The sequence below is a fragment of the Medicago sativa genome, chromosome 7 (genome assembly GCF_051527215.1).
Source record: "Medicago sativa cultivar Bolivia chromosome 7, Bolivia_mono, whole genome shotgun sequence".
NCBI classification, from domain to species: domain Eukaryota; kingdom Viridiplantae; phylum Streptophyta; class Magnoliopsida; order Fabales; family Fabaceae; genus Medicago; species Medicago sativa.
The window spans coordinates 46,054,124-46,079,790 of record NC_140755.1 but is presented as its reverse complement, the minus strand read 5'-3'; the positions used below and the strand labels follow the sequence as shown (position 1 = coordinate 46,079,790).

At 37.7% G+C, this 25,667-nt stretch overlaps 2 protein-coding genes and 1 pseudogene across 2 annotated transcripts; 1 reads left to right on the top strand and 2 right to left on the bottom strand.

The window, feature by feature from the left end:
- Positions 1-211: 211 nt before the first annotated feature.
- LOC146906199 (uncharacterized) lies at positions 212-18,991 on the bottom strand. Its single transcript, XM_085728764.1, has 4 exons — positions 18,465-18,991; positions 17,099-18,395; positions 15,317-16,405; positions 212-358 (listed from the first exon to the last, which is right to left on the bottom strand). The coding sequence occupies exons 1-4, from the start codon at positions 18,989-18,991 to the stop codon at positions 212-214; spliced, it is 3,060 nt and encodes a 1,019-aa protein (XP_085584890.1).
- A 558-nt stretch (positions 18,992-19,549) lies between these two features.
- LOC146906198 (LEAF RUST 10 DISEASE-RESISTANCE LOCUS RECEPTOR-LIKE PROTEIN KINASE-like 2.5 pseudogene) lies at positions 19,550-20,626 on the top strand (annotated as a pseudogene).
- A 906-nt stretch (positions 20,627-21,532) lies between these two features.
- Positions 21,533-25,342, bottom strand: LOC146906197 (protein SAR DEFICIENT 1-like). Its single transcript, XM_085728763.1, has 5 exons — positions 24,928-25,342; positions 24,002-24,162; positions 23,220-23,417; positions 22,987-23,086; positions 21,533-22,400 (listed from the first exon to the last, which is right to left on the bottom strand). The coding sequence occupies exons 1-5, from the start codon at positions 25,340-25,342 to the stop codon at positions 22,114-22,116; spliced, it is 1,161 nt and encodes a 386-aa protein (XP_085584889.1). The 3' UTR covers positions 21,533-22,113.
- Between the last annotated feature and the right edge of the window lie 325 nt (positions 25,343-25,667).

The window sequence follows — 25,667 nt, the reverse complement described above, 5'->3', positions numbered from 1 at the left end:
TTTGGCTAGTTTGAGAGATTTGGCACTCAAGATCGAGGATCCGACCAGTTTCCGACATCGTTATGGGGACTTACTTACTATTCTCCGGACTAACGTGGATGAGAAGCTTGTGCATACTCTAGTGCAATTCTATGATCGGGAATATCGGTGCTTCACCTTTCCTGACTTTCAGTTGGTGCCTACTCTAGAGGCTTATTCTTCCTTGACAGGTTTACCCATAGCCAAAGGGACACCCTTCACGGGTCTTGAGCATCCTCCTATGCCTTTGGTTATTTCCCGTGATCTCTATCTCAAGACCTCCGATGTTGCCAAGAATCTTGTCACTAAGGCTCACATCCGAGGGTTTACTTCGAAATATCTACTTGAGAAAGCCAATCTCAAAACCACTTGTCAAGACACTCTCGAGGCTATTCTTGCACTACTCATCTATGGACTTATCCTCTTTCTAAATCTTGATGACTTCGTGGATATGAATGCTATCATGATCTTCCACTCCAAGAATCCAGTCCCTACTTTGTTGGCTGACACATACCATGCTATTCACGATCGATCTGGCAAGGGTCGTGGATACATTCTTTGCTGTGTACCTCTCCTCTATAGGTGGTTTATTTCGCACCTTCCGAAGTCTTTCCATGATAATCCGGAGAATTGGACTATTTCACAGCGGATCATGGCTCTCACTCCTAACGAAGTGGTTTGGCTTACTCCCGCTGCTAGAGTCAAAGAAATTATATTCGGTGGTGGAAAATTTCTCAATGTACCTCTTCTTGGTACCCGGGGTGGAATCAACTACAACCCGGAGCTCGCCTTGCGACAATTTGGTTTCCCGATGAAAGAGAAGCCCATCTATCTTGCTACAGCTCCTTATTTCTTCCATTACTCTAATGCCCCTACGGGAATAAGGGAAGATTTCATAGAGGCTTGGTCCAAGATTCGGAAGAAAGATGTGAAACATATGGGTGTGAGGTCCGGTATTGCTCATGAGGCCTATACTCAGTGGGTTATAAACCAGGCTGAGAAGATTGGCATGCCTTACCTCGCCATGAGATATGTGTCTGCATCTACTCCAACCATGCCTTTACCTCTACCTCTGCCTACTCAGGAGATGTATCAGGAGCATCTAGCTATGGAGAGCCGAGAGAAGCATCAGTGAAAGGGTAGGTACCACGATGCTGAGAATCTGATCATGACTTTGGACGGGAAAGATGAGGAGAAGACTCATGAGGTTTTGACATTGAAGAGGGAGTTGGCTAAGGCTAGAAAAGAAATTGAAGATAGGTTGCTTATGAGGGATTCCAAGAGGGCTAGGGGTGCCCGTGACTTTTATGCCTGATATTGCAGCTATGAGTCTGAGTCTGAGCCTGAGGATGATCATTCTACTTCCTATGCTTGAGGATTCCTGTTTTCCTGTCGATGTTTCTAGTTGTTGTTTATGTTGTTTACATTTCAAAGTCTATCCCTTGGCTTGGCATTTCAAAGGGAATCGTCCTGTAAAACTATATGTTGGTTGTTTGCTTCCCATTTATGATTAATCGTTGTGTAGTAATGTTTACAAAAGTTCTAATTTGTCCAAAAACCCTTCGATAACACAAAAAGAGTCTTTTGCATATGCATCTGTACATATCATGCATCATATGCATCATACACTGGTCACCAAAAGTCACAAAACTTCCCTTGTGCTCATTACCTCCTGTTCTTCTGCCGCAGTTTGAAAGGTGGCTCGTGCTCGCAAGGTTTACCAACCAGCCAAAGTTCATCAGACAAGATTGTATAAGAGAAGAAACATGGCCAATTTCGAAGAAGAGAATGCTCAGCTCCATGCCGAATTAGCTGCTATGAAGGAAGACTTGGCTAAGGCTCATGACACTATGTCTACTTTGCTGGCCGCACAAGAACAACCAGCCATGTCTGTTCCGGTTACTACTGAAATGATTCCGTCCATCCCATTGTCCATAATGGCTTCTGATGCTCGGTTTGTTATGCCCAATGGACGCCCTTATGGACTCTCAGCTTTCTATGCTCCTAATACTGCAGCTGGTGTTTCTGGTATTGCTAATCAAGGACAGATTCCTACAACAACCCTTGCTTTTGCAAACACCTCTATGCCTCAAGTAACCACTGTTGTTACCAATCCTGTTGTACACACTGTGCCTCAGGTAATTGATGTCGACACTCCACGTGGATAGGACCCTGTAGTGGAGGCTATGAGAGAACAGTTGAAAGAGCTAGCTGGAGAGCTCCATGAAGTCAAAGCTAGCCGTGGGAATGGTGTTTCTGCTAAGGCTCGTGATCTATGCCTGGAATCCCAGTTTGAGGTTCGTAAGAAGTTTAAAGTACCAGATTTTGACAAATACAACGGATCTTCTTGTCCACATAGCCATGTCATTCGGTACGTCCAAAAGATGGCCAACTACGCAGATAATGATGCACTAATGATCCACTGCTTCCAGGACTGCCTGACAGAAGATGCGGCAGACTGGTACACAGGTTTGAGTAAAGACAATATCCATACTTTTGAGGAACTCGCTGCTGCTTTTGAAAGTCATTATGAGTTTAATACTCGTTTGAAGCCGAATAGGGATTCTCTTAAGTCTTTGTCTCAGAAGACAGACGAAACTTTCCGTGAATATGCTCAGAGATGGAGAGGGGCAGCTGCCCGTATTTCTCCTCGACTTGATGAGGAAGAATTGACACAGACATTCCTGAAAACTTTGAAAAAAGAATATATGAAAAGAATGATAGTCTCTGCACCAAATAACTTCTCCGACATGGTTACTATGGGAACTCGTCTAGAGGATGCTGTCAGAGAAGGCATCATTGTTCTTGAAAAAGGTGAATCCTCAGCTAGTGAGCCAAAGAAGTTTGGTAACGGCTACCATAAGAAGAAGGAATCCAAAGTAGGGATGGTATCCGGTAACCAGTCTACAGCTGCTGTCGCTCCTATTAATGCTGCTCAGTTACCTCTACCCTACCAATATATGCAATACTCTCAACATCCTTTCTTCCCACCGTTCTATCAGCAATATCCTTTGCCACCGGGTCAACCACCAGCACCCGTTAATGCCATTGCCTAGTAGGTACAACAACAGCCTCCTGCTCAACAGCAACAGCCGCAACAACAGGGCCCTCGGCCCAGGCCTTATTTTCCACCAATACCGATGCGGTATGCTGATCTGCTCCCAACCCTACTTGCTAAAGGACATTGCGTCACCAGGCTAGGCAAGCCTCCGCCTACGCCATTGCCTCCCAGGTTCTGACAGGATCTCACATGTGAATTCCATCAAGGCGCTCAAGGCCACGATGTGGAAGGTTGTTATGCTCTGAAGTATGTTGTAAAGGACCTAATAGACAGGGGACAGTTGACTTTTGAAAATAGTGTCCCGCACGTTCTTGACAATCCACTTCTAAACCATGCGGCTGTTAACATGATTGAGGCTTTTGAAAGAGTCGGTGCTTTTGATGAGTTTAAAATATCTCGGGTTCCCCAAGGATCCCCCGCTTTAGATGTCCGTAATGTTGCCACTCCTCTGGTCCCGCTACATGTCAAGCTTTGTCAAGCTTCCTTGTTTAATCATAATCATGCTTCCTGTTCAGGATGTCTTCAGAATCCTATGGGTTGTCGTCTAGTGCAGGATGACATACAGAGCCTAATGGATAACAAGCACTTGATTGTCAGTGACGTTTGTATGATTGTGCCAATGTTTCATGATTCCCCTGTCAAGAATGTATCTCAGACTAGGAAGGTCGAACCTTTGGTGATCAAACTACCAGGTCTGGTCTCTTATGCCTCTACTAAAGCAATTCCTTACAAGTATGACGCGACTATGATTGAGAATGGGGTAGAAGTGCCTTTCGTATCCTCAGCTGCAGTTAGTAACATTGCTGAAGAAACTACAACTCTGAGAAGTGGAAGGGTCCGTCCATCCTTGTTCCAGAAGAAGGTTGTTACGCCTGCTGCCACAGTAACTCCACAAGTTGCTCCTCCTGTTGACAAGAATGCCAGCCCATCGGGCCAGTCTATTGAAGAGTCCAATCTGGATGAAATTTTGAGGCTCATCAAAAAGAGCGATTATAAGATTGTAGACCAGCTGCTGCAAATTCCGTCAAAAATATCTATCTTGTCTTTGCTCCTGAGCTCGGAAGCTCACAGGAAGGTGTTGATGAAAGTGCTGGAACAGGCCTATGTTGATCATGAAGTCTCCGTGGATCAGTTCGATGGAATAGTGGGTAACATTACTGCTTGTAATAACTTGTGGTTTGGTGACGATGAACTTCCCGAAGCAGGGAAATACCACAACTTTGCTTTGCATATCTCGGTGAACTGTAAGTCTGACATGATATCCGGTGTGTTGGTTGACACTAGATCATCCTTAAATGTAATGCCTGAGTCTACACTAAGACAGTTGAGCCATCATGGAATCTCTATAAGGGGAAGCAGCTATTTGGTCAAGGCTTTTGACGGATCCCGTAAGGATGTTCTTGGAGAGGTAGATCTGCCAATTACCATTGGTTCGGAGACGTTCCAAGTCACTTTCCAAGTCATGGACATCAATGCATCTTACAGTTGCCTCCTCAGAAGACCGTGGATTCACGATGTTGGGGCAGTGACTTCCACTCTGCATCAAAATCTCAAGTTTGTAAGGAATGGTAAGCTTGTCACTGTACATGGTGAACAAGCGTATCTGGTTAGCCAAGTGTCATCTTTCTCTTGTGTTGAGGCAGGATCCGCTGAAGGGACGTCATTCTAGGGATTGACTATTGAAGGTGCAGAGCCTCGAAGAGCTAGTGCTACTATGGCCTCATTGAAAGACGCCCAAAAAGCTGTTCAAGAAGGGCAAACTGCCGGCTGGGGCAAAGTGATACAGATTCTGGAGAATAAGCGCAAAGAGGGCCTTGGGTTCTCCCCGACCTCAGGCGTTTCAACAGGAACTTTCTACAGTGCTGGGTTTATCAATACTATTGCCGAAGATGCTGTTGAGAGTAGTTATGCGCCTGTGTTTGTTGTACCAGGAGGCACCGTGAGAAATTGGGAGGCCGTTGATATTCCTTTAGTCATGCATGCTTCCATGTAATGTGTCTTGTTGCTCATGCTTTTTTTGATTTCAAAATAACAATCCTTTCGCTCTGCCCAAGGCGAAGGTGATGTCTTTGTAAGGGCGTGTTTGTTTCGGCACTGCCGTTATCAATAAAAGTTGTCGTCTTTTCCGCGACTCTTTGTTTTTTACTTTTTTTAGTGCCTTTTTCTTGGAAATAATGGTAATGCTAGAAAAAACCAAAACATCTGTATTTTCTTATTAATTTCAAAAATCTGCATGAAAAACATTTTTCTAAAATCATCCCAATCATATTATGCAGATTGAACCATAATAAACCCGTTGAACACAGTGACCCTATGGTTCCTCCAAATTTTGAATTCCCTGTATATGAAGCTAAAGATGAGGATGATGATGAAGAGATACCGTATGAGATCACTCGACTGCTCGAGCAAGAAAGAAAAACCATTCAGCCTCACTAGGAAGAGATTGAGCTCGTTAATCTGGGTACTGAAGAGAACAAGCGGGAGATCAAAATTGGTGCAGCACTTGAGCCAGAAGTAAAAAAGAAGATTACTCAGCTTCTCCGTGATTATCCGGATGTCTTCGCATGGTCCTATGAGGACATGCCGGGTCTAGATCCCAAGATTGTGGAGCATCGGATACCAACAAGACCTGAATGCCCTCCCGTCAAGCAGAAATTGAGAAGGTCTCATCCAGACATGGCTCTCAAGATTAAGGCTGAGGTGCAAAAGCAAATTGATGCGGGTTTCCTCATGACAGCTGAATATCCTGAATGGATTGCCAACATTGTACCAGTACCAAAGAAAGATGGGAAAGTACGAATGTGTGTTGATTACAGAGATTTGAATAAAGCCAGTCCGAAAGATAACTTCCCATTGCCACATATTGATGGGCTCGTTGACAGTACTGCTCAATCCAAAGTGTTCTCCTTTATGGATGGTTTCTCCTGCTATAACCAGATACGGATGTCTCCTGAAGATAGAGAAAAGACGTCCTTCATCACTCCATGGGGAACATTCTGTTATAAAGTGATGCCTTTCGGCTTGATAAATGCTGGTGCTACCTATCAAAGGGGTATGACTACTCTGTTTCATGATATGATTCACAAAGAGATTGAGGTATATGTAGATGATATGATTGTGAAATCAAGTGACAAAGAGCAACATGTTGTATACTTGAAAAAGATGTTTGAAAGGTTGAAGAAGTACAAGCTGCGATTGAATCCCAACAAATGTACATTCGGTATAAGATCTGGAATGTTGCTAGGCTTCATTGTCAGCCAAAGAGGCATCGAAGTGGATCCTGACAAAGTCCGAGCCATCAGAGAGATGCCAGCTCCTCAAACTGAAGAGAAAGTCAGAGGTTTCCATGTACGCCTGAATTACATTTCAAGATTCATAGCTCACATGACTGCTACTTGTGGACCAATTTTCAAATTACTCAGAAGGAATCAGCCTGTTGTATGGAATGATGAATGCCAGGAAGCTTTTGATAGCATTAAAGAATACCTGTTGGAACCACCTATCCTTGTCCCGCCAGTGGAAGGAAGGCCTTTGATCATGTATCTGTCGGTGTTAGATGAATCCATGGGTTGTGTTCTCGGTCAACAAGACGAGACTGGAAAGAAAGAACATGCTATCTACTATCTGAGCAAGAAATTCACTGACTGTGAGACTCGGTATACAATGCTTGAAAAGACTTGTTGTGCTTTAGCTTGGGCCGCCAAACGCCTGCGTCATTATATGGTGAATCATACAACTTGGTTGATATCCCGAATGGATCCAATCAAGTACATCTTTGAAAAGCCTGCTGTCACCGGAAAGATTTCACGTTGGCAAATGTTGTTGTCTGAATATGACATTGTGTATAAAGCTCAAAAAGCAATCAAAGGAAGTATCTTTGCTGAGCATCTTGCTTGTCAACCTCTTGATGACTACCAGTCAATCAAGTTTGAATTCCCTGATGAAGAGATTATGTATTTCAAAGCAAAAGACTGTGAGGAACCACTGATCAACGAAGGGCCAGATCCCAATAGCAAATGGGGGTTGGTATTTGATGGTGCTGTCAATGCTTATGGTAAAGGGATTGGGGCCGTTGTTGTAACTCCGCAGGGGCACCACATTCCTTTTACTGCCCGAATAACTTTTGAATGCACGAACAACATGGCTGAATATGAAGCATGTATCTTGGGAATTGAAGAAGCAATTGACCTGAGGATCAAACGTCTTGACATCTACGGTGATTCTGCACTTGTTATTAATCAGATAAAAGGTGAATGGGAGACTCATCTTGAGAAGCTGATCCCTTACCATGACTATGCAAGACGTCTGTTAACATACTTTACAAAGGTTGAGCTGCACCATATCCCTCGAGATGAAAACCAGATGGCTGCTGCTCTTGCTACTTTGTCTTCCATGTTTCGTGTGAATAACTGGAATGACGTGCCCATAATCAAGGTGCAGCGTCTTGATAGACCCGCTCATGTGCTTACTATTGAAAATATGCCAGATCAGGCTGATGAAGATGTGAATGATGGAAAGCCTTGGTATTATGACATCAAGCAATTCTCGCAGAATCGTAAATATCCACCTGGTGCTTCTAACAAAGACAAGAAAATGTTGAGAAGACTGGCTAGTAAATTCCTTCTGGACGGAGAAATCCTATACAAGAGGAACTATGACATGGTCCTGTTGAGATGCGTTGATGAACAAGAAGCTGAGAAATTGATGCATGATGTACATGACAGTACTTTTGGGACCCATGCTACGGGCCATACTATGTCAAGAAAACTGTTAAGAGCCGGCTATTACTGGATGACTATGGAGCGTGACTGCTACAAACATGCCAAGAGATGCCACAAATGTCAAATCTATGCCGACAAAATTCATGTGCCTCCACATGCTCTCAATGTTATCTCTTCCCCATGGCCTTTCTCTATGTGGGGCATTGACATGATCGGAAGAATCGAGCCAAAAGCTTCTAATGGACATCGTTTCATTCTAGTAGCAATTGACTACTTCACCAAGTGGGTTGAAGCTGCTTCCTATGCAAATGTGACCAAACAAGTGGTTGTCAAATTTATCAAGAATAACATCATCTGTTGATATGGTGTTCCCAACAAGATCATCACTGACAATGGTTCCAATCTGAACAATAACATGGTGCAAGCTTTATGCGAAGAATTCAAGATTGAACATCACAACTCTTCTCCTTACAGACCTCAGATGAATGGTGCAGTTGAGGCCGCTAACAAGAACATCAAGAAGATTGTTCAGAAGATGGTCACTACTTACAAAGACTGGCATGAGATGCTACCTTTTGCCCTGCATGGTTACCGTACCACGGTGCGCAGCTCAACCGGGGCAACCCCTTTCTCTCTTGTATATGGCATGGAAGCAGTTCTCCCTCTGGAAGTGGAGATTCCATCTCTTTGAGTGATCATGGAAGCAAAATTGACTGAGGCTGAATGGTGTCAAAGTCGGTATGATCAGTTGAATTTGATTGAAGAGAAACGCATGAATGCTATGGCTCATGGACAGTTGTATCAAGTACGAATGAAGAATGCTTTTGACAAGAAAGTCCGACCTCGAGAATTCAAGGAAGGAGAAACTTGTGTTGAAAAGAAGGATAAGTCAACAACCCGACCCAAGGGGCAAATGGACATCTAACTATGAAGGTCCTTATGTTGTCAAGAAGGTTTTCTCTGGTGGTGCCTTGATCCTTACACACATGGATGGTGTTGAGCTTCCGAATCCTGTAAATGCCGATATAGTCAAGAAATACTTTGTCTAAAAATGAAAAGAACAGTGTGGTAGGTCGAAAACCCGAAAGGGCGGCCTAGGCAAAAATGCGCTTCTCGGTGGATCGAAAACCTGAAAAGGCGATCCAGGCAAAAGTTAGGGACAAAAAACAATGAATATGAAAAAGCTCGCTGAGATTGTGCGCAACTCAGGCAAAAATGAGCGTCTCGATGAGCCGAAAACCCGAAAGGGCGGTTCATGCAAAAATGAGATTGATAATGAAAGACAAATAACTATATCTGGCAAACCACCATCACCCCTTGGGGCATCTGCAGCTATCAATGATCGTCTTCATCAGAAGCTTCTGTATTTGTGAATTCAAAATTTCTATGAAATGTAGTGGTCGTCGTGCTCAACGTATCAGCAACCAATAAAATTACCATTTTCCAAGCTTTGTAAATCCGTGGAGTTATGCCTTTGGCTGACTTTCACTCTTCTACATCAATTTGAGCCTGTACTTTTGTTTGAAATTATATTTTCTTTCTATGATATATATACAAAATATTTTCTTTCTATTTGATAATGTCAATGTCTGAAACAAACATCTTTGAAAATTGAAAAACCTTTTTCTGTCTATTTTGAAAGCAAACCTGAGCAATAGGGTACATTCAAGTGAAACATGCATGAATAAATGTCTATCAATGTCTATTTCAATACATGTTATGGGCAGGTTGTTCCCCAAGATGATCTGTGGTCAATGGTAAGAATGGAAAAAACAGAATGAAAGTGAAAAATGAAAATGCAAATGAAAAGCTCGCTAAGTCGAAAACCCGAAAGGGCGGCTTAGGCAAAAAGGAGCACCCCGCTGATTGACAACCTGTAAAGGCAATTCAGGCAAAAATGGGGCAATGAAAAGAATTTATTCCGGGTGGATCGAAAACCCGAAAGGGCGGTTCAGGCAAAAATGGGATTGAAAAATGAAAGAATGAAAAATGATATGAAAAGCATTGACCACAGATGCGAACATCCAATGTTTACCCAGCACTGACACGCCTAGCAACGGCGATCTATATCAAAGAATCTTCCAAAGTTCCCTCTTCTGCAAGTTTTGTATATGTGATGTGATATATTGCCCTCAGCCATGGTTTCAATACGTCTCAACGACGGTCTCTCCAAAGAGGATTTCCATGTGTATATGTTATAGCACGAGCCACTACGTGCCCAATTTTCCAATGTTTTGTCTGCCACTGTGAAACTTCTCTGCCGAATTGTAAACCAATCATACACTTCCAAGCATTCATACATGCATAATCATGCATCCTATGTGCTCATGCATTTGATGACATTGTTATACCATACATACATGTTGCATTCCCCAATCTCAACTTCCAATTCAACTCAATACCAATTTCAATTCAACTCAATCTCAACTTCCAATTCAGTTTAATTTCAACCCTCAATTCAATGTCTATGCCTATGTCTATGTCTCTGTTAAACTCTCAATTCAATTCCATGTCTATGTCTATGCTTGTGTCTCTGATTATTTTCAACTTTCAATATCTCTTTCAATGTCAACTTTCAATTCAATTCAATGTCTCCGTCCATGTTAATCCACTCTCAATTTGATCTTGGGCCAACGATAATGGTCATGTCTATTTTCAAATCAAGTCAATGTCAATTTACCCCCAATTTGTATCTTGTTGAATCAAACCTCCAATGTATCTTGGTCAAGTGGCTAGTTTGATCCAAAGAACAACTTGTACCTGCTTGTATGCCTATGTTTCCGGTCAAACGACAAGTTCGATCCAAAGAACAGTTTGTACCCGACTTATGTTTTGTTATCGGTCAAACAGCAAGTTCGATCCAAAGAACAGTTTGTACCCGGCTTATGTTTTGTTATAGGTCAAACATCAAGTTCGATCCAAAGAACAGTTTGCACCTGCCTGCATGTTGTGTTTTTGATCAAGTAGCAAGTTCGATCCAAAGAACAGCTTGTATCTGCCTATATGTCTATGTTTTCGGTCAAGTGACAAGTTCGATCCAAAGAATAGCTTGTACCTGTCTTGTACTCCTATCCTCGGTCAAGTAGCAAGTTCAATCCGAAGAACAGCTTGTACCCACCTTTTGTTTGTAGTACTTGGTCAAGTGGCTAGTTCGATCCAAAAAACAGCTTGTACCTACCTTTTGTCCCCTGGTTTGTCTGCCCTGTTAATGTCTACTTAGATCCCCAGTGATATGACATGCTCTGTAGACTCCAGTTGTTTGTCTTGCATTCATAATCAAAATGTTGCATGGCATTCATGTCTTTGGAAATGTGAGAGCGTATTTTTATGTCCAAAAACAGTGCAAATGTTAATATTTAAGTATCTTTGTCCCGTCAAATCAAAGACTTCGTCTCTTGACCCTCCGGACAAAGAAACTTAAATAGGGGCAGCTGTCATACCCTAATATTGGACCTAAAAATACTTGCTCAAAATGTTCTTCCATCTGAAAATCTGGATACAGTGATCTGCTTCTTTGTCCTCCATGAAATTAGAGAGCTTCCTAAAAAGAAACACTGACCAGAAATAGATTTTCTAGTGTCAAGACAGCCAGCCCAATCTGCATCTGAAAATCCTTGTAGGGCAAGAGAAGTGTTTCTGGGAAAGAACAAACCATTGCCTGGACATCCCTTGAGGTATTTTAAGACTCTTAAAGCTGCATGATTGTCATACCCTAATTTTGGACCTAAAAATACTTGCTTAAAATGTTCTTCCATCCCTGATATGTGTCTATTACTATTGAGAGATTGCCAATTTGCTATTGTTTAACCCTGATATTTTACCATGCTTTATCTGCATATTTTACTGTTTTTGTTTTAAAAATATTTTCAATTGTAACTTTGTCTATGTTTTCTTGCATTTAAAACCATCCAAAATGTTTTTCTTGCATTACAAGTCATTGGAGAGTCCCTCTGACCAATTGCATATTTCTCTGCATTTTATTTCAAGTTTATTTGCAAAAATCATGGAAAAGGGCATTTTAGTCATTTCCTGTGTTCAAACTCATTTTAGTCCCTGAAAATTGTCTCTGAGTCTTTTCAATTTGTTGTATAAGTCTTTGTTTCGATTCCATGTTAAAATCCATTTCAAAAATTACATTTGAGTCATTTAGGGTCAGTTTAGTCCCTAGGGGCATTTTGGTCATTTCACATAAAATTTTGACATAGAGAGGTTTTACTTTAAAGTACCTCATTTTTGTAGTTGGTTCATTTTAGTCCTTCTTGTATTTTTTATTCGTTTCACTTTACGTTTATTTCAAATTACCAAGTTTTAACCAAATTTTATTATTATTTTCATTTTAGTCCCTATTTTACTATCATTTTCATTTTAGTCCTTTTTTCATTTTATTTTCTCTTTAAGCTTTTTTCAATTTACACTTTAGTCCCCTGGATGTTTAAAATTGCACTTTAGTCCAGTTTATCCATTTTGCATTTTGGTCCTTGCACTTTCAGAAATTGCAGAATGGTCCAAACCCCAAATTCAATCCAAAAATATAGCAAGGCCGAGCCAAATGTTCCAGGACACATGTCACAAGCTCATTGGTCCAATGGTACACATGTCAACCTATATAAAGCCATCTCAGCCACCGCAACAGAGGCAATCAATCATTCAACGCCAGCTCAACAAACACTTTTCCCATTTCTCTCTCTTCTCAAGAAGATCAAAATCCTAACTGTTTCCAAAAATCTCCAGAAAAACCTCAAGAACATTCAAACCCTAATCTCAAAATTCATTATCAATTCGACAAATCCATAACAGTTCTCAGTGATTCATTGAAGAATCATCATCATCGAACCTCTAACTTCCGCAATTCAAGCACAAATTCGTCACCGGAGCAACGAATTCATACGATCACGGAGTTCGAGTGAGAGAAGAAGAGAGATCGAAGCTAGGCTTGAACCGGAGAAGAAGAAGCAGCTCACCGATTTATTTTCGGTTTCCGGAGACAACAAATCAAACACCAGAAGAATCAGAAGCAGTTACGAAGTTCTCGAGTGAAATTTCTGTTCGAATCTCCGATTAAGACAGGTAACATCACAAACCTTCTCTTCTTTTCTTTCAAAACATCAACGAAGGCGCGTGAGTGTGTCTAATCAACGAAACGATGTAGATTGGTGAACTTCGAGAAGGTTTCTTTTGAAAAAGTTTTAAGATCTAAAAACATTTTGAAAACCGTAAAGTTTTTCTCCGATCCACAACGTTTTAGTGCTTGCATGTGATTCCTGGCTTTGGATTTGTGTTTAGGAGGAAAAATAGAATAGATTAGGGTTTGTTTCGTTTAAATCGATGAAAGTTTCAACCTCGCCAGAATCTGGAGGTGACGGTGGTTTGGATGAAGATTCCGGCGGAATCATGAAGATTCCGGCCGATCTTCATCTTCTTCGGCCTGTTTATTTCCAGAAACCGTTGAGAAGGAGAGGGAACAGACAGCTAGAGTGAGAGAGAGAGAGAGAGAGAGAGAACCTTCGAGAGAGAAATGAAGGGAGGAAGTGAATTAAACCGGTCCTCCTAGGCATTTATAGGCAGTTAAACCGGACCGGTCTAGCACCGGTCCATTCCCCTTGCATCCTGGCCGTTGGATCTAGGTTTGATCCATCTGGATCAATCCTATGGCTCCTGTAACTTCCTGAGATCCAGATCCATGTTAACCTTGGGCTTGGGCCTAACTTTGCTGTTGAATTTCGTTTTGCTTTATTTTTTTGCTATTTTGGCACTGTTTCTTGTTGATTACACCCCTGTTTGCCTCAAAATGCATGATAAAATTCCTAAAAATTGGTTCAATATTTTCTTGTTATTTTCAATAAATTTTGATATGTTTTACATATTAACCTTGATTAAAAATACATGAAAGTAGTTTGTTCTTTGTTAATTCAATTCTTTTTCATTTCTTGTTAAAAATCTTGTTAAAAATTTCTAAAAATCTTGTGAACTTTCTTGCAACTATTTTTGAAGTTTAAGATTTGTTTCTCATAATATTTTGACATGTTAAAAAAATGGATAAAAATATAGGTGATTTGTTTGTGATTTTAGTGCCTTTTGTCAATGTTTGTGAAGTTTTTGCATGATTTGATTCCAATATTTTGTCTCATGATGATCGATACTTGATGATTAAATTTTGTGATATGTTTGTCTTTAGTGTAGTATATTTAGGTGCTGTTTGTGATGTATGGTATTAGTTTCTTGTTTTACAAGTCATGTAAACAATTGTTTGTGAAAATAAAGTGCCAAATGTATCTAAAAATATATCATAATCCTTGACTTGAATATGTTCTTATAATTCTCACATTATTGATGCAATAAAGCCTTTGAAAAATTATTATGATATGAGGATTATAGGTCATATACTTGTTTAGATGTTATGACAAATTTTAGGTATATTTTGCCACTTTCATGTTAAGAGTTTTGTTACTTTTTGTCAAGTTTTTTAGTGTTTCTTTTGCTTATAATTTCTATTCTATTATGCCTTATGCTACTAACCCTCTCATTTCATGTTTCATTCATCCATAAGCATCTCATCCTCCATCTTATATTCTTAGCTTTTATTTCTTGCACTTTAAACTTTGCTAAGACTTAGCATGTAAAGACTTAGGGATTTTGTAATGTTCTTTATGCTTTTAAATTCTTGCAAGACCATAGCATGTAAACTAGGGCATATGTAAAGGACAATGGACTCTAATGATGTACACCGACACAAGCACCGACACATGCACACACATCACATGGATACTTTAGATGTATGCTTTAGATGTATGCTTAGGAATCACGATACTTAGAAAAATTCTCTTTTCCAAAAAAACATGAACAACTTCACTCAAATAATTTTCCAAATAAACCTTGGGATCAAAACCCCATTGAATTTTCCCTTTATTTTCTTAAACAAAAACCTTAATGAACTTTAATCATACTTAGACCTTCTTTTGCAAAATAACTAATTCCACCTCACATTTTCCAAATCTTATGCCCTTGAGGCCTCTCTCTTATTCTTCAAAATTCCATTTTCAAAATTAAAATCAACCAACAAAAACAAAAAACATTTTCTGGAAGAGAACTACATGGAGTTTGATCCCTCACATTGTTGATCCCTCAAACACATTTTTCTCCCTTCAATTCTTAACCTAGGAAACCCTTAGGTGTAAATAACATTTTCAAATAAACATTTAAAAATAAAGCGCGTGCGTAGAAAGTAAAGACGGTTCCTATAGGGTACTATAGTCGTTATGGGTGCCTAACACCTTCCCATAACGAAAACAACTCTCGAACCTCGATTCTCAAGGGTTTTTCTTATTTTTCCCTTCCCAAGAAAAAATGAGATATCAAAGGTTAAAAAGGTTCAAACTTAATCAATGTTTGACACCCGAAAAACCAAGATAAAACAATGATGATGAGCTTGAGTTGGTTTAGAGAGAAATTGACTCAGTTGCTGGGTGATGAAAGTGATGTCTGGTCTGGTAGTATTAAGATATAGCAGTCTACCTACCAATCTTCTATAGGCAGGAACATCATCATATAGAGGACCAGAATCATGATGAAGCTTAACTGATGAATCAGAAGGAGTGGATACAGGTTTGGAACCTATAGTGCCTGAATCATCAAGTAAATCCAAACAATACTTTCTCTGACATAGAGAAATTCCTGATTTGGAATGTACAACTTTAATGCCTAAGAAGTATTTTAACTGACCCAAATCCTTGATTTTAAACAATGAATCCAAAACACATTTGATGTGAGTGAATTCCTGAAGAGAGTTGCCTGCAAGTATGATGTCATCCACATAAACCAAAAGAATAGTAAATGAGGATGATGTTTTCTTCACAAACAAGGAATGATCAGAAGCTGCCTGAATGTAACCATGATTCATGAGAGTGGAAGTTAATCTTTCATACCACTTCCTACTGGCCTGTTTCAAACCATAGAGAGATTTCAGAAGCTTGCAGACTCGATTTAGTTTGTCAGGTTTGATGCCAGGGGGAACTATCATGTACACATCCTCTTGTAGTTCACCATGAAGAAAAGAATTGTTAACATCAAGTTGATGAATATGCCAGTTATGCATTGAAGACAAAGCAATCACAAGTCTGACAGTTGTAAGCTTAGCAACTGGAGAGTATGTGTCAAAATAGTCCAAGCCTTCAATTTGATTGTAACCTTTGGCTACAAGTCTAGCTTTGTATCTCTCAATAGAGCCATCAGCATGAAATTTGATCTTGTAGATCCATCTGCAACCAATAGGCTTGACATTTGGGGGTAAATCCACAAGTTTCCAAGTACCAGTTTTCTCAAGAGCTTGAAGTTCAGCTTGCATGGCATGCTTCCAACAATCATATTTACTTGCTTCAGCATATGATGTGGGCTCAGGTTGAGAGTGAAGGGACAACACAAAAGAAGAATGAGCATTAGATAACATGTGATGAGAAACATAATGGGAAATAGGATATGTAGATGCATGAATATTATTGCAAACATAATCTTGCAAATAAGAAGGAGCATTGATGTTCCTGGTGGAATGTCTGGGAACAAAGGGAGTAGCAGGTGAAGATGGAGGGATAGGTTCAACAATGTGAGGAGGCTGTGAAGAAGAAGTAGTGGTAGAGGGAGAAATAATATCATCAAGAATAGGAGGTTATGAAAGAGATGTATCAACAGAAGGAGAAGGAGACTGATGAGAAAAATATTCCCAATCAGGTGAGGTGGAAGAAGGTGAATGATGATAAGGAAGATGGTTTTCATGAAAGGTTACATGTCTAGAGACAAAAATTTCTCTGGAATGAAGATCATACAAGGTGAAACCTTTATAACCTGTCTTATAACCCAAGAAAATGGATTTTCTAGCTCTAGGTTGTAACTTTGTTCTATGAGATTGTAAGGTGGAAGCATAACAAAGGCATCCAAAAACCTTAAACAAAGAAATGTTAGGCAGTTTATGATGAAGCATGAAATAAGGAGAGTGATTTTGTAATATAGGTGTTGGAACTCTATTAATAAGGAAAACTGCATGATGAATAACATAGGACCAAAAAGAAGGTGGAAGTTTGGATTGATACAATAAGGCTCTACCAACATTCAAAATATGTTGATGTTTTCTTTCAACCCTACCATTTTGTTGTGGGGTTTCAACACAAGATTTTTGATGGAGAATACCATGAGATGCATAAAAGTTGGATAAATTGAATTCAGGGCCATTATCAGATCTTATGAACTTAGGGGTTATATGAAATTGATTTTTAATCATGAGAATGAAGTGCTGGACATAACTTGGTACTTCAGATTTGGTTTTAAGAAGAATAACCCAAAGGAATCTGCTATGGTCATCTAAAATAGTAAGAAAGTATCTGTGTCCATGAACAGAAGTAACAGATAAAGGACCCCAAATATCTAAATGTATAAGCTCAAAATTGATAGAAGCATATGAAGAACTAGGAGTAAAAGGTAAATGCTTGTGCTTGGCAAAATGGCAAAGATCACAAGTATCTTTATTATTAAAGGTAATATCAGGATATAAAAGAGACATTTTGGATAGTATTTGATGAGACAAATGACCAAGTCTAAAGTGCCACAAGGCATCATTAGGTACAAAATGATCATGTTTATTACAACTGAAAGGTAAAACAGCATTACAAGAAGCACTAGAAATGGAATATGACTCAATATTTGAAGCTTTGCATGAAGGATTAAACTTGTATAAGCCATCCATTTGTTTAGCCAAACCAATCATCTTCAAAGACTGTTGGTCCTGTATGATACATTTGTCAAGATAAAATTGAAAGAAACAAGACAATGATTCACATACTTTGGCTACAGAAATAAGGTTGAGTTTAAAATGGGGTGAATAAAGAACATGATGCAATATAAACTTGGAATTGAAAGAGACAGTGCCAGCATGATAAGCTAATACCAAGTTACCATTAGGTAAAGAGACATACATAGGTTTGATTCTATAAAAGGAACTGAAATATGAAAGATCACAACAAATATGCTCATTTGCACCTGAGTCAATGAGCCAAAATGAAAGTTTACTTGTGGAAGAAGAAACAGAAGCAGATATACCTGCAGAAGCATCAGGTGTTGCAATGCTGGTGGAAGTGACATGATTTGAAGTAGCTTGTGAAGGAGGAGATGCTGAAACAACTAAGTTTGATTGTTGTAGCATGGATACAAGCTGAGCAAGCTGCTCTTGAGAGAAACCAGCAGAAGGAGAACCTGCAGAAGCACCTGAACCAGAAGAAGATGAAGCACCAGTTTCTATATCTTCTTGACAAGCAGCATTTGCATTGGCACGAGGCATGGATCTATTAACATTGGGGTAGCCATGCTTCATGTAGCAAAAATCCACAATATGATTTGTACGGTTGCAGAAAGTACATAATCTAGTTGGTTTATTACCATAGGAACCTTTACCACGCCCTTGAGGTTTCCTTGAATCAGAGGCATTAATTTGAACAAAGGAATCTTCAGAAATAATTAATGAAATGAGAGAAGCATGATTACTCTCCTCTTGAACAACCAAAGAGTAAACTTTGTTCAAAGAAGGAAGAGGATCAAGAAGAAGAACTTGAGTTCTCACCACAGAGAATTGATCATTTAAACCAGTTAAAAACTACATTATTTGATCTTCATTTCTATGATACTTGGCAGTTCTAGAAGCAGCACAACGACAAGGATGAACACAAACACAATTAGGGATTGGTCTATGTGAAGATAACTCTTCCCAAAGAGATTTCATTTCAGTGAAATACTCTAAAACACTCTTAGAACCTTGCTTCAAGTTGTTAATTGATGAACGCAAATTTGCAATATGAATACGATCAACTTTGGAAAATCTTTCTTTCAAATCAAGCCATACCTCAAGAGCTGTGTCACAAAACACAATAGTTGGTGCAATAGATTCTGACACCGAATTGATGAGCCAAGATTGAACGAGATGATTACAACGTTCCCAAGCTGAACGGTTTAAGTCATCTTCATCAGGCATTGGAATTGAACCATTGATGAAACCTAATTTGTTCTTCATTCCTAAAGAACGCTCAACAGTGCGACTCCATGCAATGTAATTGGAACTGGTGAGCTTAGGAGTAATAGAAAGAGAATTAGGATTCTCACTAGGATGAACAAAGTAAACTGATTCAGTGTCAGGAGATGAATTACGAGGCGCCATGGAAATTCAGAGAAGAATTCAAGTTGCAGAAAAACAGAGTATGAAAAGCTTCAATGAAGAAGATGAAGAAAAGCAAGAAAATGGTGCAACGGTGAAAGTCAATGGCGTAACAAGGTTGAAACAACCACAAGAAGAAAGAATCGCGGTGGAAAACAAAAATCAACACCGGAAAAAGCAAGAATCAACGATCAAAATGATGATCGGAGAAGAAAAATGCAGCGGAGAAAAACGGTTACAAAACCGTTATTGGATCGTAACAACCTTTCTCTTATGGAGAAAAGGTGTGTGATACCATATTAGGAAACAAGAGAAATGAGAGTAAAATGATTTTTTATTGATGAAATGTGAGTTACAACTGGTATATATACAAGTAGCTAAGTGTATAATAAGCTATCATGTGCATACAATAGAGCATATAAACCCTAACAGCTGTAACTTGCTCAGCAAGTAATAGAAACTAAGTGATATCAAGATCACTGTGTAATAACTTATATATAAAGAAAAATGTAATTCTTTTCTATATCATAATGCATTAACTAAGCCTCCTAACAGGAAGTGCAGGTGCAACATTAGTAGGATTATCGATATGCATCGCTATCTTTTGTTTCAAGTACATGTCAAGAAAGAATAACAAAGACATTGAAGCATTCTTAAAAACTCATGAAGCCTTTAGTGTTAGAAGATACAAATTCTTGCATATCAAGAAAATGACCAACAACTTCAAAGTCAAATTAGGACAAGGTGGTTATGGTACAGTATACGAAGGAAAGCTCCTCAATGATTGCCCTGTGGCCGTAAAGATACTGAAAACGTCTAAAGGAAATGGTGATGAATTTATGAATGAGGTTTCTAGCATTACTAAAACCTCTCATGTTAATGTTGTCGCCCTTCTTGGATTTTGTTTTGAAGGACGGAAAAAAGCTCTCATTTATGAATTAATGTTGAATGGTTCCCTTGAAAAATTCATCTACAAAAAGGGACCTAAGACCACTCCATCTTTGAGTTGGGATATTCTTTATCAAATTGCGAAAGGGATAGCTCGAGGGCTAGAGTACTTGCATAGGGGATGTAGCACTCGAATCTTACATTTTGACATCAAACCACATAACATTCTTTTAGATGAGAATTTTTGTCCCAAGATAGATTTTGGACTTTCAAGACTTTGCCATAAGAAAGAGAGCATTATTTCCATGTCAGACGCTAGAGGGACAATGGGGTATGTAGCTCCTGAGTTATGGAATAGAAATTTTGGAGGAGTTTCGCACAAGTCTGACATTTATAGTTATGGAATGATGTTGCTAGAAATGGTTTGTGGGAGGAAAAACATTAATGCCGATGCAAGTCAAACAAGTGAGATATACTTTCCTCATTGGGTATACAAGAATCTTGATCTACGCAGTGATTTGAGACCGGACGAAGTGATTGTCTCGGAAGAAGATGAAATTGCAAGGAGATTGGCCATTGTAGGTTTATGGTGCATTCAAACATTTCCAAATGATAGACCAACAATGAGTAGAGTAATTGAAATGTTGGAAGGAAACAAGAATTCTTTGGAAATACCACCAAAACCTATTCTTTCTTCTCCTACTAGATCAGTACAAGAATCATCAGCTTCATGAAATTTTGAGGTAAATGTTCCACACTGCATTATTTATCATACTTGTTGTATATGTTATTATATTGTTATTCAGATAATAAATCTATTGTTGCAAATGGAGGGTTAAAGTAGAAATGACATGGATGAAACAAATTAGAATATATAGTAGATAACATATTTTCTATTATGGTTTATTCTTTTCAGGACATTAGTAAAGAAATTGGACAAGAATTCAAACCACTTTGCAGGATTTCAAGATATAGCATGCATCAATTGCTAAATAATGAAGTATTTAGAATGTCTAATATTGGCCTAATCAAAAAAATTATGCACTGTATTGTACCCCAAAAAAATTATGCACTGTATTGTACCCCAAAAAAATTATGCACTGTATTGCACTTTATTGAAATTATCATGAGGATTTTACATATATACTCCAATACATCATGATGGTAACTCAGATTAAGGTCCCTCAAGTCTTTTCGGTATACCAAGTATTCTCTATATGCAACTGTAGGGATTAATTTTTTGAGTCAAGTAAGGTCACAATAGACGGCAAAACTCTCTCTCAAGTTTTAATGTTGCTGCATTACCAGAACTAGATTTGAACCCTAAACTTCGTGCATGTTAAACATAAAGACACGAAAGATCTCATTTAAACGCTTTTGATTATGTTGTTGTGTTACTAGTTATTAGACATAATAGTGTATCATGAGTACTATATACATTGTTAACAAAGTAACAGCTCTGCCCTAATAGGTGGCAGGTTGGTTTATTCCATAACATGATCTCAATTAATTTGTTTCCTTCACTTATTGTACTTGGCTTCTTTTATCATTCTGGTGTTGACACATTATTTAGGGGCACACCACTTACAAGTAAGTGTAAGTTACAAGAATTATAAAAAGATTATATTTGCTAAATAGAAAATTTGTAACACTAAATAAGAGAATGGAATTAGGGAACCATATTATAGAGGATGTGCTATTAGCTACTAGACATAATATTGTTTCATGATTATAAATACATTAATATCAGAGTATTAACTCTTCCCTACAAAGTGGCAGGTTGATTTCTACATCATTAGCCCCTGCCACATTTACACTAATCCTAATTTGTTTTTCTTCAATGCTTGCACTTGCTCTTATGTACATTACAACCCAAAATCAAAGTAACTTCTTTTTCCATTTTCACTTTGACACATTATTTATGGGTACACCACTTGCAAGCAAGTGTATATATGTTACAATAATTATAAAAAAGAACTTATACATACTTTTAAGTAGTTTACCTATTATATTTTCTTACTATAAAATTTGTAGGAATTTAATGGAGTAGGATTTGGTGATGTAACAGCGTCCTGTTGTAATAGATCATGGTCGTCCGATCTCCAATCGGTGGCTTAGATCAAACTATGTGAAAAATGACCAAATAAATCTGAGTTGTTGAATCACTTTCCTACGGCTAAGATCGACTACTGCGTGAAGCAGTTACAACAGGCGATCCTGATCCGCATATAATACATCTAAAGTTGCCTTGTGAACCCATTAATGTCCCTAGGGACAGAACTTGAAGGTGTCATGTCCCCATCTGATTGTGACCGTGTGAAGCCAAAAGGTAATCCATTTGCATTTGGTGTTGTGATATAGGTTTGATTCAATAACCACTCACTGCTAGCCATTTGTACATTATTGCTTGGCACATAGCTAGCAATATTTTCTATAGATGGATCACCATAATATTGATTCTGATGATATGTTGTTGCTACTGTTGCTGGATGATTGTTTGGATATTGCTCCACAGTTTGATCACCTAAAATTAAGTTCATATTAAAATAATTTCATTGTAGAATTAAAATGTCATTAACTATTTGTCAAATTGATAATTGAAAGTTTTTGAGATACTTAATAAAATGGAACTATATATACAATCTAGTTGATATTTTTTTAGATTAATATCAACTAGTTTTGTATGAGATTTGTATTCATTCACCACTCTTAACATGAATTTGTTTTTTGCACATGTTGAATTAGATTTGGATTTGCTGAGGTCGGCAAATTCACACATTCAACATATTAGTCATATCGGTTAAGTTTGAATTGAGATCAGACAATCGATTATATATTTTGATATATATTTCGATTTCTTTTTAAAAATGAAATGCCGAGTTCAAAAACTAATTCATCTGATCAAAAGTCAACGATCACTAACATGCCAACTACGTGAATACATGGATTGTTATCCACTACAACATGTCTTGTGTGGTGCAACAAAGCCAACCAGTATGAGTATCTTATTTCTATTAACAAAATAACAACTAATATTAGTTATTTCAAAAAAAAATATGAATAATTTAGCTTATTGAGAACAAAAGTCATTGATGGTTAATTGAAAATACCTTGAGTTAACAAAGCAATGTTATCATTTAAAACTCCATCAATTTCCTCCAACTCATTCCATTTTGTGTATGCTTCTCCAACCAATTTGTCTATATAACTCTGAAAATTTTGAAATGGTATGGTACCAATTAAAATGAATTAGAGGATCAATATCTAGCATATAATGTAATCCACAAAGTAAAGTAAGACTACAAATGTGAGTCTTGAGTAGTAGATGGTTAATATATTGTACCTTATTCATTTGGCTCAAGTACTCTCTGCTGGAAAATTCTTGTCCATTGATATTAGCTTTAATTAATTTGCATATTGGATTCAGAAGAATGATAAATTGAGGTCCACGGTACCTATAGATCTTGCTCCCCATGTCACAAGTCATTGCATGCTTTATTGTGACTTTCCACATTCTATCAGACATCCCCATGCCCAAAATCTAATTTCAGAAAAATTCATCAATAAAAAAGTAATAAGTTCATTTTGTTTCAGAAATAAGAATCTAATATATTTAACTAAAGGGAAATGCTAGTAGAACATGTTAAAGGGAATATATATAGTGATTCTATCTCAAAAGTAGTCTAATCAATTTCTTAAAAGTACTAAAGCTATTATTTTCAATGTAAAATTTCGACTTTTGAATTCATTAACATACTATGTTCTAAGAGTATAAGTTAGCAGACCCTTAAATAAACAAACGAGTTAATAGGTCATTAAGTTTAAGTTCAAATTTGAGGTCTAACTTAATCTTTTGAAGAAATTGATCTTGTATAATGTTCTATGTAGTTTAATATGTTTAAATTATTGCAAATATTAATAATATATATATATATATATATATATATATATATATATATATATATATATTCAAATATGTTGACCTAATAGAACTAAAAGACTTTTTTATGAACTAAAGTGTGATTTTTTAGATAAATAGATCCTAAACTAAATTAGCATAAAATAGGCTCTAGGAAATGTGGTGTAATCTATATTATTTTCACCCCTAATTATAAAGACATATACCTCTCTTAGCTTTGGAGTATCAATAACTGCTAATTTAAGAAAGTCTTGCACTGTTTTGATCCCCTTAGCCATCATTTTGTGGTGGAAAGCTCCATCTTTCCCTATCTTCTCTAGGCGCCACACATCATCGCCAAGCATTGGTGGATGATGTTTTTTGTACACTTCATGATAATTATGAAAACAATATTAATAAGAAATAAAATTTAGATTTTTAGCATGTAATACTTTCTGCAAAAAGAAACTAGTAATACACTAATCTATGATTCCATTGAGAGGCAAAAATGCTTATATGCAACTCATAAAATTAATACTACATCAAAGTAAGTTTTAAAGTACTACTTGTTGCGACACATTTTTGTAGGAAATAGATTTTCCTTGTGTAAATACTAAATATAAACAATATTTACACATTCAATAACTAAACTACACCAACAAAAATCATTTACCCTATTATACAAAGGCAAATGTTAATGCATGCCCTTAAAAGCACATGTTAAGGAACTCAATATAGAAATATATGTATTAATAGTCGTACATTCAACTTTTTAAAATTTTAAATATTATGTTTTTCAATACAAATTTTTTTAACATGTATTATTAGGACACAAGTTAGCTTGACGTAATTAAATTCCTTAACTAGCAGCTATACAATGATGAATGACTAGTCAAACGCAAAAAATAAATTGCGTTCCTATTTCATAGTCTACAGGACAACTAAAAGTGGGGACCATCTTAATAAGATATTTAAGGGTGTAAGAACAAATTTAAAAAGACCAAAGTTAGTTGGAAATAAGTATTTACTAATTGTCATCAAATATATTCCAATCTATATTGCAATAATATATCATGCTACACAAAAAATTAAGTCATGTTAAAGATATTAGATATAGTTTATAGTATACCAAGTATATAATAATAAAACTTACATTCTCCACGATGATCCTTAACAACAAATGCCTCAGTCATGCCTTCTTGAATCCTAACACTTTGATTACTCCCATGACTCACCTTAATTGCAACCCTAAACTTCCTGCACTTTATCCAGCTAGAATTATTTGTGAACTCTATGTCCCCAATTGGTGCAATTCCACCTCTCATAGTAAGGTTCAATTCTCCAGAAAGTAATGGTCTCTTCCCAGTTCTTTCCTTCACTATGTATTTATTGAATTCCTCACTAGTCCAGTTCTCATTTTCATCATGTGGAAAATCTCCATCAAGTACCACAATCTCTAGCTTTATAGGGTAAGGAAGACTTGTTGGAACAATTTGGTTATTGTTTGTTTTGTCAACAAGACTTATGCTTATAGGCTTACTAATAGAATTTTGTCTGTGATGTTTCATTATACAGTAATGAGTATATATACAATGATGTGGAGTCATGGCTGACTCATCAAAATGATATGCTAATCAATATACATCAATACCTATGATAATGCTAATCAATATACATCAATATCTAACTAAAGGCTAATAATGCTAATCAATATACATCAATATGTAACTAAAGGCTAATAATGAATATTTTTATATTCTAACACGCCCCCGTAGTCGAAACAGGAGGTTGACGAATGTTGAGACTATTCTTGAAATCATCAAATAATTGCTGCGGAAGACCCTTTGTAAAAATGTCAGCTATTTGATAGCGAGACGGGACATGTAGAACACG